This window comes from Perognathus longimembris, chromosome 12 (genome assembly GCF_023159225.1).
Source record: "Perognathus longimembris pacificus isolate PPM17 chromosome 12, ASM2315922v1, whole genome shotgun sequence".
NCBI lineage: Eukaryota > Metazoa > Chordata > Mammalia > Rodentia > Heteromyidae > Perognathus > Perognathus longimembris.
Genome location: NC_063172.1, coordinates 61,466,044 through 61,480,773, shown reverse-complemented (window position 1 = coordinate 61,480,773; position 14,730 = coordinate 61,466,044). Strand labels below are relative to the sequence as shown.

The following is a 14,730-nucleotide window of genomic DNA, read 5'->3' as shown; positions in this document are numbered from 1 at the left end:
TACTTACAAAAATACGGTGGTACTACTTATTTACAATGTTGTCTCATATAAAAGAATAGAATATATATCTAAAGGAAGTTGCAGACCAAGCCATATTTTTTTAAAGCCTCAGTCAGTTTGGGTCAAAAATTATCAAGCAAACGGCCAAAAACAAACAAACAAACATAACCCCACATCGATATATGTTGTTATAGATAAACTTAACCATGTAACTGTGTTTAAAAATGTTTTGAAAGGCATATTAGAAGTCACGTATACACAATTTTTATCCCTTGAACCTCAGGTTAAAAAGACAAGCTACTAGTGGCAAGAGTGCTTGCCTCCTACACATGAGGCTCTTGGTTCGATTCCCCAGCACCACATATATGGAAAACGGCCAGAAGGGGCGCTGTGGCTCAGGTGGCAGAGAGGTAGCCTTGAGCTGGAAGAAGCCAGGGACAGTGCTCAGGCCCTGAGTCCAAGGCCCAGGACTGGCCAAAAAATAAAAATTAAAATAAATAAATAAATAAGAAAACAAGCTATCACTTTCAGGGTATTGAAAAACCCATTCTGTGTGTCACTGTGCCTACAGTTTGGGTAAGCTGAACTGTGAATCAGTAAGCAAAAAAACAGAAATACAAAAATATGACTCAGTCAGATGCTGGTGGTTCACGCCTATCATCCTAGCTATCCAGGAGGCTGAGATCTGAGGATTGCAGTTTGAAGCAGGTCTGTGCAGGAAGAGTCTGTGAGACTCTTATCTTCAATTAAGCACCAAAAAAGCCAGAAGTGGAGCTGTGGATCAAGAAGTAGAGTGATAGCCTTGAGCAAAGAAGCTCCTAGACAGACAGCTCCCAGGCCCTGATTTCAACCCCCAGGATCAGCATTAAAAAAGCAACCAAAAAAAAAAAAAAAAGAAACTCAAATACAATTCAAGTACCTCAGGCTTCTCCACAGAGGTGGAAAATAGTACAAGAGGGAAAACATGGTAATGTTTTGTTAATTTAAAATGCCAATACAGGAATGAGCTAGCTTTACAAAACTTCTACATAGGGCTGGGAATATGGCCTAGTGGTAAAGTGCTCGCCTCGTGTACATGAAGCCCTGGGTTCAATTCCTCAGCACCACATATATAAAGGCAGAAGTGGTGCTGTGGCTCAAGTGGCAGAGTGCTAGCCTTGAGCAAAAAGAAGCCAGGGACAGTGCTCAGGCCCTGAGTTCAAGCCCCAGGACTGGCCAAAAAAAAAAAAAAACCCACAACAACAACAAAAAAAAAAACTTCTACATAAACAGTATACATTTATTATTCATATACAACATCAACACTAAAATTTCCCACTAAACCAGAGTTGGATGGCAAACGCTTTTTAAGATAACTTATTCTTAAACAGACCTGTCATGTTGATTTTTAGAAAGAACTGAATTTACTTTTTCCCTCCTACCATATTTCCCAGAGTAATTTATGCCACAGTGCTTGAGATGCGTGATTTTTCTGAGTAACACTTTAGGGTCAGGTACAACAGAGAAGTGGAAGGAACCCTGAGTGAAAGCTGTATAGGAACAGTCACATGAATACTGAGCCACAATAAGCAGTGCATAATGGCTGGGGGCTGGTATATGTTATCCTCTGATAACCCCATTCAGAACACAACCTAAGATTCCTAAATGCCAATTTTCTTAGATGTTTTTCAACCTTGGTAAAAACAATTGGCACAGATAACAGGTTTGGACAGACAGACTGTATAGCAAGGGCCAGATAAAATTCCCTAAAAAGCATTAGAGTACAGGAAATGGAGTCCAAATAAATTTAATAAACAGAACCAGGATTTAAGGATGGGGAAAACCTACACTGTGCTTTCCTCCCCCTTTCCTCCCCCCACAGATCACAGAAAAGGTCAACAGAACATACGGTATCCCTTTCTAAAAGGAATCTAGTGATTTCAACTTACCTGATGTGCAAAAGTTTAACTTTATTTTCATTGTATGAGAAACAGAATCTCTTTGTTTATTATTTTCCAAATGATCACCCTTTCAAAGAATCATCTTCCTATTCTCTCAGATCTAAGAGCTGAGTTATAATCAAGTTAACTTGCTCCACTCAGTAAAAAATACTGCATTTCTGGGAAGGCTGGGTGTGTAGAGTAGCAAAGCTGATATTCCTAAGACTCCTGCAAGCCTAGGCAAACACACTGTATACCAGTTTCCATCCCTGCTTAGCTTCTATGGCACAAGATCAGTAAATTCTTTCACAGTCACTTGACTACAACAAAAGAAATTTGCCACATACCCCTCCCCTTAAAAAAAAAAAAGTTAAACTTCTATATCCTAGAACTTCTCATATTTACTGTAGGATGTTTCAACATCTTAAGCTGATAAACCTCTATAGAACATGTGTCTATTTACATTTTTAATTTATTATCTGCACTTTCAGTGCAAGAGTTTAATCATATCATCACTGCTATTTCCACATAGTATCCTAAGGACCAGTATCGTTGAGACAAAGCAACAGGAAGAATGAGAAATTTCCTGTTTACAAAATTTTTAGCAATACCCAGTTACCAATATGCAAGTAACAGCATCAAGTAAATTGTTCTAATTTGTTCTTAGCAACTTACCAAACTAAAATTCAAACTCCAGAGTAAAATTTAACAAACATTTTCAAAAATTAATCAGGTATTTCATACCTCTGAAAGGAACTTGTTTTGGCCCTGTTTTGACTTAAATCGTTTAATCTTTTGCTGAATTCTCTTATCTTTTTCCAGATCTTCTACAGATGCCCATTGACAATGAAGGTAAGAGCTGAAAGAATAAAATCATATCCTTGAACTATGTAGAAAATAATTCTCTTAGCAAGCTTTATTATTTTTTTAAAAAAGATACAGCTAGAAATATCAGTCACTACTGAGCTACATTCAATATCAGAAATAATGTTTGAAAGTAAGAGAACAGTAAGAGTACAGGTGGTATGGTTGGGCACCGACAAATAAGCATAAAGTGTCAAGAGTGTTCCAAGTCCTAATCTTAAATGGGGAAAAAAAAATCAACAGCAGTGCCTAAAGTTTGCTTCAGTCTTCTGTTTTTATCTACCACAAAAAATCAAAAACAGAAAATAGCCTAATGTGCAACCTGGATTGAAAGAATTAACATGGTGAAAATGGCAATGTTGCCCAAAGGAATTTACAAATTCAATGCAATACCCATTAAAATCCCAACAACATTCTTCCATGAGATAGAGAAACCAATCCAAAAATTAATATGGAATAACAAAAAAAAAAAAAAACCCCAAACAGCAAGAGCAATCCTTAACAGGCAAAACAGTGTTAGAGGAATAACAATAAGAAACTTCAAACTCTATTACAAAACCATACTAATGAAAACAGCTTGGTACTGACATAAGAATAGACCTGCAACCAATGGAACATTACACCCAGAAATGAATTAACAGTCCTATAGCCATCTAATATTTAATAAGGGAGCCAAAAACATAGGCTGGAAGCAAGACAGCCTTTTTAACAAATGGTGCTGGCAGAACTGGATATCCAATGTGCCGAAAACTGCAACTAGATCCTCCGATGTTGCCGTGTACCAGCATCAATTCAAAATGGATCAAACACCTCAATGTAAGAACAGAACCCATGAGACTAATTACAGGAAGGAGTAGGAGAAACATTCAGGCTCCTGGGCACAGGTTGAACCTTTCCATGTAAAAAAATCTAAAAACACAACAAATCAAAGACTTGGTAAATGGGATTACATCAAACTTAAAAGTTTCTGCATGGTACTGGACATAGCTAACAGGCTAAACAGAAAGCACGTAGGAGATTTTTACCAGCTATACATCAAAAAGGGCCTAGTATCCAGAATATATTTAGAGCCCCCCCAAATTAAATCCTCAATGAAACAACAACCCATTAGTATATGAGCTAGTGACTTAAAGAACACTCAACATCTCTGGTCATAAAGAGAACACAAAACAGAAAGGAAAAGGAAGGAAGGAAGGAAGGAAGAAAGGAAGGAAGGAAGGAAGGAAGGAAGGAGGGAAGGAAGGAAGGGAGGAGAAAGAGAGAGAAAGAAAGAAAGAAAGAAAGAAAGAAAGAAAGAAAGAAAGAAAGAAAGAAAGAAAGAAAGAAAGAAAGAAAGAAAGGAAGGAAGAGAGAGAGAGAAAGGAAGGAAGGAAGGAAGGAAGGAAGGAAGGAAGGAGGGAAGGAAGGAAGGGAGGAGAAAGAGAGAGAAAGAAAGAAAGAAAGAAAGAAAGAAAGAAAGAAAGAAAGAAAGAAAGAAAGAAAGAAAGAAAGAAAGAAAGAAAGGAAGGAAGAGAGAGAGAGAAAGGAAGGAAGGAAGGAAGGAAGGAAGAAAGAAAGAAAGAAAGAAAGAAAGAAAGAAAGAAAGAAAGAGAAAGAAAGAGAGAAAGAGAGAGAAAGAAAGAAAGAAAGAAAGAAAGAAAGAAAGAAAGAAAGAAAGAAAGAAAGAAAGAAAGAAAGAAAGAAAGAAAGAAAGAAAAGAAAGCAAGCAAGCTGAGATTTCACGTCATCCCAGTTAGAATGGCCATCATCAAGAAATGCTGGCTGGCAAGGATGTGGCCAAAAGGGAATGCTTACTACACTGTTGGTGGGAACATAAACTTGTTCAACCACTCTGGAAAGCATTATAGAAGTTCCTTAAAGAACTAAACACAGAATTACCCTATGACTCAGCAACTCCACTCTTGGGCATTTACCTAGTAGAACACTAATGTGTTTGCAGTAAAGCCATTAGTACAACCATGTTCACTGCAGGACTATTAACTATAGCCAAGAAAGGAAAAATCAGCCCAGATGTTCCTCAATGGATGAATGGATCAAGAAACTATAGTATGTATACACATAGAATTTTACTCATCTATTAGAAAGAATGACATTGTACCACTCATAAGGAAAACAGAGAAACTTGGAAAAAAGTATATTAAGTGAAATAAGTCAGACCCAGAAAAACAAAGTTTGTATGGTTTCCTTCATTTGTGGTAGGTAGAATATAGATAAATCTAGAAGTAAACATGTTGGGATGGGCCATACACAAGAGGTTACAAATGACTTAAGAAGCATAACCGGCTCCATGAAGGGCTCAAGTAGTATAACCTTTTTAGAAAGACTAGGTCAAAGCCCCCCAAAAAATCAACATCAGGAAATGGGCACATCCAAGAAGGACAGTGAGGCCAAGGAGAGAGTGGTAGACAAATGAAGAGCAGAAGGGGGAGAGGGACAGTGAGGATGCAGTCAAGAATTCATTGCATATACCAAAAAATTAAGAGAAGGGAAGGGGTGGGTCGAAAGAGTGAGAACGTTGAAGGAGGTGACACTGATCAAGACAAGATGTACTATATTCAAAAACTGCTTTGCTATATGGCACCTTTTTTGTATAGCTACTAAAAAGATTTGAAGAAAACAAACAGAAATTGGCCTAAGGACGAACAAGCAGTTTTCATAAGTGACTAGGATATTTCAGTATAAAATAATTAGCACCACAAGGTGGTCTTAATTATAAATTTATGTTCTGAGCCTTTAATTATTGAGCAACAAAATATTTTTATCAAGTTAAATGAATTTAATCTTTTTTAAAGCAATTTCTTTGGAAATGAGAGGTGGAGTCTGTCCTTGATTGATACACGGCCTAACACACCATCACCCAAAAAGTAATGCTAGTGTAATCCTTCCCTACAGAATCTAGAGCAACCAACAGGAAAGGATCACTATTATGGGATGGCTCATAAATCCAGTTTCTGTATTTCTGGCTTGTGTTCTTCCAGGAGCTTGCAACCATGTCCCTTGTGAATTTTCATTAGAATTCTCTTCCTAACATCTACCTCTCACTAGGACATCCCCTTCATGTGTAGCATTCTCTGCTCTGAGGCATTTTTGCCTACACTTGAACACAACTCAATGTTCTCTTGTCCTTCCCTGACACTAAACATGATGTTTTACAGTATCCCTGTCATTGTTCTCTTTGATATTTTAATATTCTTTTTGGGGGAGTGGGACGGGCAAATGATTTCAATAAGCAATGAGTGCCTATTATGTGCTAGATATTGTTTCAGGTACTTGAGACATGTGAGAGAAAACAAGAAGCCTGCCCTCATGGAGCTTACAGCCTATTCTTTATTACATTTCCACTTGGTTAAGTCACCATACTTCTCTGCACCTGTCATCTATCCATGGGGGAACAAACAGGCAGGGCATGGACGTGAATACTACCTGGTGCATTGCATATGCCCAGTAGGATACCTGCCCCAACCCACCACCCAGACAGCAGAGAAGACTGAGGTTGATTTTCAATAATGAATTGCATGAGGAGACATCGGGAGCTCTGCCACACCGGCCCGGGTGTAGCCCAAGCCAGCTATACAAACAACTGTTGCTACAGCTGCTGCTGGGTGAAGTCGTCGGCCTTTTCTGTGGCTGCCAGTGCCACCGCCTATGCCTTCTTCTTGGCTTCCTTGGATATTTCGAGGCGAGCACTTTACCACTATGCCATTTTCCCTAGCCCCATCCTTGGGTATTTTAATGAATGTTTTGGAAGAAGGCTTGCCTTGCAGCTTGGCTAAGATGATTTTAAAACCCTACATACTCTTGATCATATTTGCTTTTGAACTTTCAAAGACCAAATTCCTGGAGAGCTCTGGAGACACCAAATAAGCTCAAAGAGATCCAGGCTTCTTGGAGGATTCTTGGCCCTGTTATTGTTGTGAGAGTTCACAAGGTAAACACATCATTCCTCCACCCCCATCAGCTGGGTTTGTTTGTTGATGTTCCAGGTAATGGTGGTCCATCACCTGATTCTGTGGGTCCACAATAGAGTCCTCCTGAATGTACACTGAGTGAGCAACATTGACAAGAAACTGTCACTGTGTCCACTGAGACATCTGTTAGTCTTGGTGGGAGTCTCCGGGGCAGAAGCTTCTAGTCAGGTGTGACCTCCTGGTGTATTGTATCTTCAGACATGTTTGCAATAGGAATTCAGGTGCCATTGTAAGAGGGCAGTGAACACTTGGTTCCAGGAATTTCAGGGCATGCCCTAGCCCAGGAAATTCTTCATCATCATCCCATCCTCGATAGGCTCAGCATCTAGGCAGTTTCAGGGCTGCAGATCCCTTCTTCCGCAGTAGCATGAGGGGGCAGAGGGGATGACCTAAAGGTTCTGCATGCCTGCCAAGCTCTCCAGCTCAGTTACCACCTTACCATGCTCAAGTTGCCACTGCTGCCATTACACTGGATTGTACAACCTGATATTTTAATATTCGTTTTTACTATCACCCTCTCCCTGGACCCTAAACCTCCTCAAGTATTTACTTTCTCTTTCTGGTGACAATATTAAAAAGAAATGAGATGATGCTAAGCATGGTACACATGCCAGTAAGTCCCAGCAAAGGAGAAGCAAGACAAGAAGATGGCAAGTTCAAGGCCAGCTTTGGCTACACAGCAAGACCCTGTCTCAGAAAACTAAGAGTTAGGTATGTAGTTCAGTGTTAGAAATCTACCAAATATGTATAAGGCTCTGGATTCCACCTCCAGAAGTAGCTCCTCAACCAAGGTGGGAAAAGGGGTAAAAGAAGAGAAATAGAGAGTGGAAGAAAAAGGGAGGGGGGAAAGTAGGGGGAGAATGGGGGAAGAGAGATTAGATAAATACTTAAATATATACTTCTTTTACAATCAAGGCACTACCACTTAGAAAATATACATCCACTATAAAATCTTTAAAAAATGATTAACATGGTTATAATATCAAGTACCATATAATTGATTTTATGATATGCCTCAGACACATTTTCAAAGGTAGGCTGATTAAATCCCTCTATAATTAAGAAGAAAAAGTTTTTAAGTGTAAGTGCTTATATAGATATGCACTGACATAATCCTATACACATGCACATATATTTACAAAGCAGACTAGATGAATATGCATCAAAATGTTAATGACCACTTCCAAGTAGCAAGATTTTAAGCACTTTATTTTCTATTTTCCTCTTTTCTAAATTTCTAATAAGCAAATCAGAAACAAAGTGAGCATAATTAAGCTAGTCAAATCTCCTAGTTATTTGATAGCTGAAGGCAAATGTTTAGTCAATATTCCTACCCTGGAAAGGACAGATGTGTGTATACAAAGCACAGTCATCTGCTCTGCGCATAAGCACTTGTGCAAGTGAGTCTGCCTTTGCTCTACCATCTGCAAACTGGGTTGAGACTTTCAGTTAGAAAAGCAGGTTTTTGCTTTTCTTCGTCCTCACTTGTGGCATTGGGGTTTGAACTGAATACCTCATGCATGCTGGACAAGCCTCCTTCCACTTGAGCAAATTCTAGTTTTATATTCACTCCACTTTCTACACCCCAATAACATCCCATGTTGAATGCTTAATAAAAAGGAAAAGGAACAGATTCAAAGACTGGCTGCTATGTCTTGGAAACAAAGCCCCCAAAGAAACAAAACTTACTGACAGACGAGCCATCACTAAAACTACAAAGAAGTTAGTTATGAGGTAAACTATATGAAAAAAATCGCATAAAGCTATTAAATCATCTGAATTTGGCCCTATGAATTATACAGCTCATGGTCACTTTGGAAAACAAAAGATCATTTTGAAATACATTTTTCTCAAGAAACAAGTATATAATAACATTTATTACATAAATGTAATGTTGATACATACAGTACGAACCAAGAAAAAAACAAAACTATACTCCTGCATATTAGTGAAAATTCTAAATAAAATATTTTAAAATATCAAGAGAATAAAACATGGGAACTGGAGGCCTATGACTCAAGTACTAGAGTATTTGCATGGTATGTGTAAGGCCTGAATTCAATTTTTAGTACCACTTGAAAGGAGAGACTAAGAGGAAAAGAAAGGAGAGGAGGGCAGAGAAGAGCAGAAGAGAGGAGAACAGAGAATTGGAGAAGAGAAGGGAGGGGAGGGGAGGGAAGGGGAAGGGAGGAGAGGAACTCTAGGAATGCAAGGTTGGTTCAACAGTAGGAAATCTGCAATGTATATTGAATTTATTGATATTTCATTAACATGATTGAATTTATAGATGCTTTAGTCATAATGTTATCTTTTATAATAGAGAATACAGACTTTTCCACAAAGAGAGAGACAAGGCATGGACACCTACTGTCTCCATTAATTATCCAACAATGTATCTAAGGTATTATTAGCCAATACATTAGATATGTCAGAATAGAAAGAGGCAATACAATTGATAAATGACAAGTAAAACTATCTGTATTAGCAGACTGTATGATTGCGTAACTAGAAAATCCTAGAGAGTTCACTAAAACACAAATTCAAACAATAAAACAAAATAATTCAGTAGCAGAAAGATATAAAATTGATATGCAGAAGTATACATAGCTTTTGCACAAATAATAACCTGAGAAGATGTTAAAGTTCTTTTATAATAGCAACAAAAACAAGATACTTGGAGCTGGGAATATGGCCTAGTGGCAAGAGCACTTGCCTCGTATACATGAAGCCCTGCGTTTGATTCCTTAGCACCACATAGATACAAAACGCCAGAAGAGCACTGTGCTCAAGTGGCAGAGTGCTAGCCTTGAGCAAAAAGAAGCCAGGAACAGTGCTCAGGCCCTGAGTCCAAGGCCCAGGACTGGCCAAAAAAACAAAACAAAACAAAACAAACAAACAAAAAAACCCAAAACAAAACACGATACTTAAACAATAACAAATGTATAAAATTTATATATTAAAAAATTTAGGCACTCTCTAAAGGTTACACTGAAGATGAACTAACTGGAAATATAGCCTTGTTTTTATAAAGAATAACTCAACATCCTAAATATTAAATTTGTAACTTTAATACAATGTTAATTAAAAATACAAAAAAGCATTTTTGTGGACGCACATAAGACATCCCACATAAAAACAAACGTGAGGCTGAGAATGTGGCTTAGTGGTAGAGTGCTTGCCTAGCATACATGAAGCCCTGGGTTCAATTCCTCAGTATCATATAAATAGAAATGGCTGGAAGCAGTGCTATGGCTCAAGTGGTAGAGTGCTAGCCTTGAGCAAAAGAAGCTCAGGGACTGGGGCTAAGAATATGGTCTAGTGGTAGAGTGCTTGCCTCCCATACATGAAGCCCTGGGTTCGATTCCCCAGCACCACATATATAGAAAAAGCCAGAAGTGTTGCTGTGGCTTAAGAGCTAGAGTGCTAACCTTGAGCAAAAAGAAGCCAGGGACAGTGCTCAGGCCCTGAGTCCAAGCCCCAAGACTGGGGAAAAAATGTGTGTAATACTACATGTGAAAACATTAAGGAGAAATTACTGAAGGAAAATAGATCTACCAAACCTTAAAACATTATACAGAGCAAATGTGGCCCTAGCTTACAAACAGGTCAAATGAACAAAGAGTACAGATATTCATCTAAATAAATACACAATTTTTGTACACGACAACTAGATCTCAAATCACTGTGAAAAAGATAGACTTTTAAATATTAGTGTTAGAACAATGTCCATATAACCACATTTTAATGAAACACCACATATAAAGACTGCGGTACTACAACACTACAGTGGAGTTGAACAATTCCTACTGACTACTGAGATAGCTGTTGTAAGCAACTCACAATGCATTACTCATGTGTTTGTTGTGACACTGCCATAAACACACTTATTGCACTGGCAGTGACATACCTTTTGAAGATTTCATAGTTCTTGGTAATGAAAATACCGGCCATGTTACTGGTTATGCGTTTAGGATGCCATCTTTCTTATCATTATCTAGAGTATATGTCTACTTATGAAAAGTTTATGTTAAGCTTATTATGTAAGTTTATTTTATAAACTTGTTATATAAGTTTATATTAAGCTGTGTTATGCCAGTAACAGGCTCAGGTATCTCAACTTCACTGTTTCCTTGACTATACCTACCAATGGGGCCATGCTCCGTGATTGGCATTGGCCATCGCAGTTTACATTAAGTACATGCTATGATAATCACACAATGAGGAAATTAAGTAATAACATGTTCCTCAGAATGTAAACCTTGTTAAGTGATGTGTGACTATATTTGGAAAAGAACAAAATTAGAGCTATCCTTTATATCATAAACAAGAATAAATACTAAATAGATCATGTGCCTAGACAGAGAAAATGAAATCATGCAAGCACTACAAGAAGACACAGGCCAACTGTTTCCTTAACACTGATATCAAAAAGGGCTTTATAGTTACAGCTGAAAAGCCAGACCCAGGCAGGGTGAAGCAAGCAGTAGTGCATGTCTGAAATCACAGCTACTTGGAAAGTGGAGATAGGAGGACCAAGATGCCAAGCCAGCCCAAACAAAACGTTGGCAAGCTCTAATCTAAAAAAAAAAAATAAGCTGGGTTTGGTGGCATACTCTTGTGGTTTCAGCAACTTGGAAGGTGAAGGAAGAAGATTATGGTCCAAGCCAGGTCCAGGCAAAAGCACAGATTCTACCTGATAAAAGGACAGGAGGGTGGTTCAAGTGGTAGATCACTTGCATAAGAAGCACAGGCTCAGGTTTAATCCCCACTGCTAGGGAAAAGGAAGGACAGAAGGAAGAGGAATAAGATCCAATAAAACACTAACGAATCTAGTTACATAAGAATTTTAAACACTATGAAGTCAAAAGAGAAGAAAAAACAATCTCTGCATATAAATAACATAAAGAATGAAAAGAAATAGCAAAGACTGAAGGAAGCAAGGCAGGAAAACATGCAAGACATACACAGAAAAGTGATCAAGTGAACAGATACCCTGGGCGTTCTTCTACATTGCTGAGAGGAATACAAGCTAACACAATCCTCACAGGAAGGACTCTGGTAGCATCTTTCAAAATTACATGTATGTGTGCTTTACGAGCTAACAATCTCCCTGCTAGAAATGATTGAAGTTATTTCTCCAGCAATTTGAAATTGCATAGACTTACATGAGAATTCTTTTTTTTTTTTAACATGGGAATTCTTTTTTCCCCCCCCAAGGATAACAAGTATTAACATGGGAATTCTTAATGCACCTTTATTCATCATTATAAAATACCAGATGCAGTTTACATGCATAGGAATTTGTGGTCCAGCCATGTAATAATAAGAGTAGTGTGAACCAAGGGGGCATTGTAACAAAGAATGAGAACCCCTACGAACTGATGGGGTGATTTCCATAAGAGAGTGGTAAAAAAAAAAAAAAAATTTTTTTTTTTTTTTAAGTTTGAAGGAGGCTGGGAATGTGGCTTAGTGGTAGAATACTTACCCAGCATGCACAAAGCCCTGAGTTAGATACCTCAGCACCACATATACAGAAAAAAAACAGCAGTGGTGCTGTGGCTCAAGAAGTAGAGTGCTAGCCTTGAGCAAAAAGAAGCCAAGGACAACGCTGAGGCCCTGACTGCAAGTCCTAGGACTTGAGAAAAAAAAAAAGTTTGAAGAGTCTGAATGTTATTGATAGGTTGTAATCTTTTAATGATATATACATACATACGTACAAGACATGTACACACACCCATAGAAAGGGTAAATCTAGTATTAATGAAGTAAATAGGAATAGGGTAAACACTTCTCTGAGTAAACCTTTGTATGTAGTTCTGACTTCTGAATCATGTTAAATGTTTCCGCAAACTTCAAATAAAAAAGGAAAAGAAAGATCAATGGGTAGACAGCTAACACAGCATACAAATAGAAGCTAATAATCAAACTTCATGTCCAATACATAATGGAATTGGAACAGAGGTACAACCTAACAACAGAAACAATGAGGGAGTATTTAAGCTACATGTCCTCAAACTAAATACAGGAAAAACCAAGTACAGGCTCCTTTTTAACAGAAATATGAACTACTAAATAATTCTGAAACCATATCCTGTATTTTTTAGGACTACCAAAAAACAAATATATTATAAGTAGGGCTAAATTTCTTACAGTAAAAGAAGGTACTTACTAAACACAGTTTAAAAGACAGAATGTGCCCTGTGGTGTTCCTGAGCAGTGCTGGAAGTTGCCAGTTAAAGGCACCATTTTTGTTACAGGTAAGTGGGCAGACCTTTACACATCTAGGTATACATATGGCGAGCAGGTAAGCACACGCGTGCAGGTTATCTGTGTATGTATATACAGGTTGCGTGCATACTGTCCTAACAATGCCTACAGAGACAATAACTCCTCAGTAGCAATGACCACACTCAAAGCCCAAAGCTCAGTTTCTAAATGTCCTCTTCAATAAAACATCAGGGCTCTGTGGAGATCTAAATCATTCTATAGTTGCATGAACTAGGAACATACTCTGGTGCCAGTGCTCAAAGAAAGGGGTTAGGGTGGGCGGGGAGAAAAGCCAGCTTGAAAAGAGTTCCCTCTGGCCAAATCTGGGATGATGTGAGAAAGTAAGTAATAGTCCAATAGAAAAATAACTACAATCTGTTCAGTAAAATGAGAATCTGCAAACAGGTTACCAGTAGCTCACAACTATAATCCTAGCTATTCAGGAGGCTGAGACCCAAGAATGACGATCCATGAGAATCCTGAGACTCTTGTTTCCAGTTAAGTTCTAAAAAGTTGGAAGTGGAGTTACAGCTCAAGCCCTTGAGTGCTAGCCTTGAGCAAGAAAGAGCTCAGGGATGACATCCAGACACCAGCCCCAGGACCTACACACACACAACAGAGAATCTTCAAGTCTATTCAGCTATAAACTAGTAGAAGCAAGGGGGAAAAGGTCTTCCTTAGTGTAAAAATGCAATTTATCTAGGAGGAATGGCAGAGTTAGTTAGAAATCATTATCATATTTACTAATGTCAAAGTGTCACCTCAGAAGATACACATTAATTTTTTTAAAAAGGAGAATTTTTCTGTTCTTGCAGATTTTCTATTACCTGAAAATGTATTGAAATAGGCTAACAAGAACTGTTTCACAGAAATTTTAACTTCCCTTGGCTCTCCATAATATCAGATGGGAAAGCTGGTTTTTAAAACTCCTTTGGCTGCATCATATGTGACTGATAGTAGGATTAGTCCTATTTAAGCTGGCAATGGGGTGTGATCAGAAGACTGGCCTGTTTCTCCAGTTGTTAACAGGCTTCCATGATGGAGACACCTCAAGACCCAGTGCCACACACTGATTTGGGAGACCTGTGATTACTTGACTATTGATAGTTAACCATTCTCATTCATGTCTTGTTTTGGTACATCTACAAGGGAACTCTCCCTATCTGCTTTACCCAAAATACCTTGCTATGTATCCCCACTACCCTTTTCATGGATTCAGCCACAGAAAGTTATGACAAACACACCATTTCCATGTTTGTAAACTCACCAAGCTTGGAGGACAAAATGATGACATGGCTAACATTTACTGAGTGATTTTTATTGCCAGACTCTATGTTTCACAGAATTCTCATGATAAAACTGACAGAGACATCTTTATTGACTTGGTGAAGACTTTTGCTTATACCTTCTACAGACGTTCATCTGCTGACTAACACAGAATGGCAGAAAATCCTGGCCCCTCATGCCCACATTTCCTAGGGCAAAGTAAAGTACTGCCTACACCTACAGCTCACTTCCATGACAATGACCCACAGTGCTTTATCATTCACCATATCATCATTTGTGGGACAGGGGAGATGAGGAATGGTGCAAGTAGGGCATTGCTAGTATTTGAACTCAAGGCACTGTAATTGCTAGACAGGCACTCTACCATTTGAGCCACAAATTGTATTGTTATTTTTCAGACAGCCTCTTTTCTCCAGGGCTGGCCT

At 38.4% G+C, this 14,730-nt stretch overlaps 1 protein-coding gene and 1 pseudogene across 6 annotated transcripts in view; both read right to left on the bottom strand.

Moving 5' to 3' along the window:
* The window catches only part of Chd7 (chromodomain helicase DNA binding protein 7), a 198,780-nt gene that overhangs the window by 50,789 nt on the left and 133,261 nt on the right, over positions 1-14,730 (bottom strand). For all 6 annotated transcript variants that reach the window (XM_048358974.1, XM_048358978.1, XM_048358979.1 and 3 more), the window contains one exon: positions 2,664-2,778. In XM_048358974.1, coding sequence (XP_048214931.1) covers positions 2,664-2,778 — 115 coding nt within the window. The remainder of the gene's footprint in view (positions 1-2,663; positions 2,779-14,730) is intronic.
* LOC125361006 lies at positions 6,284-7,050 on the bottom strand (annotated as a pseudogene).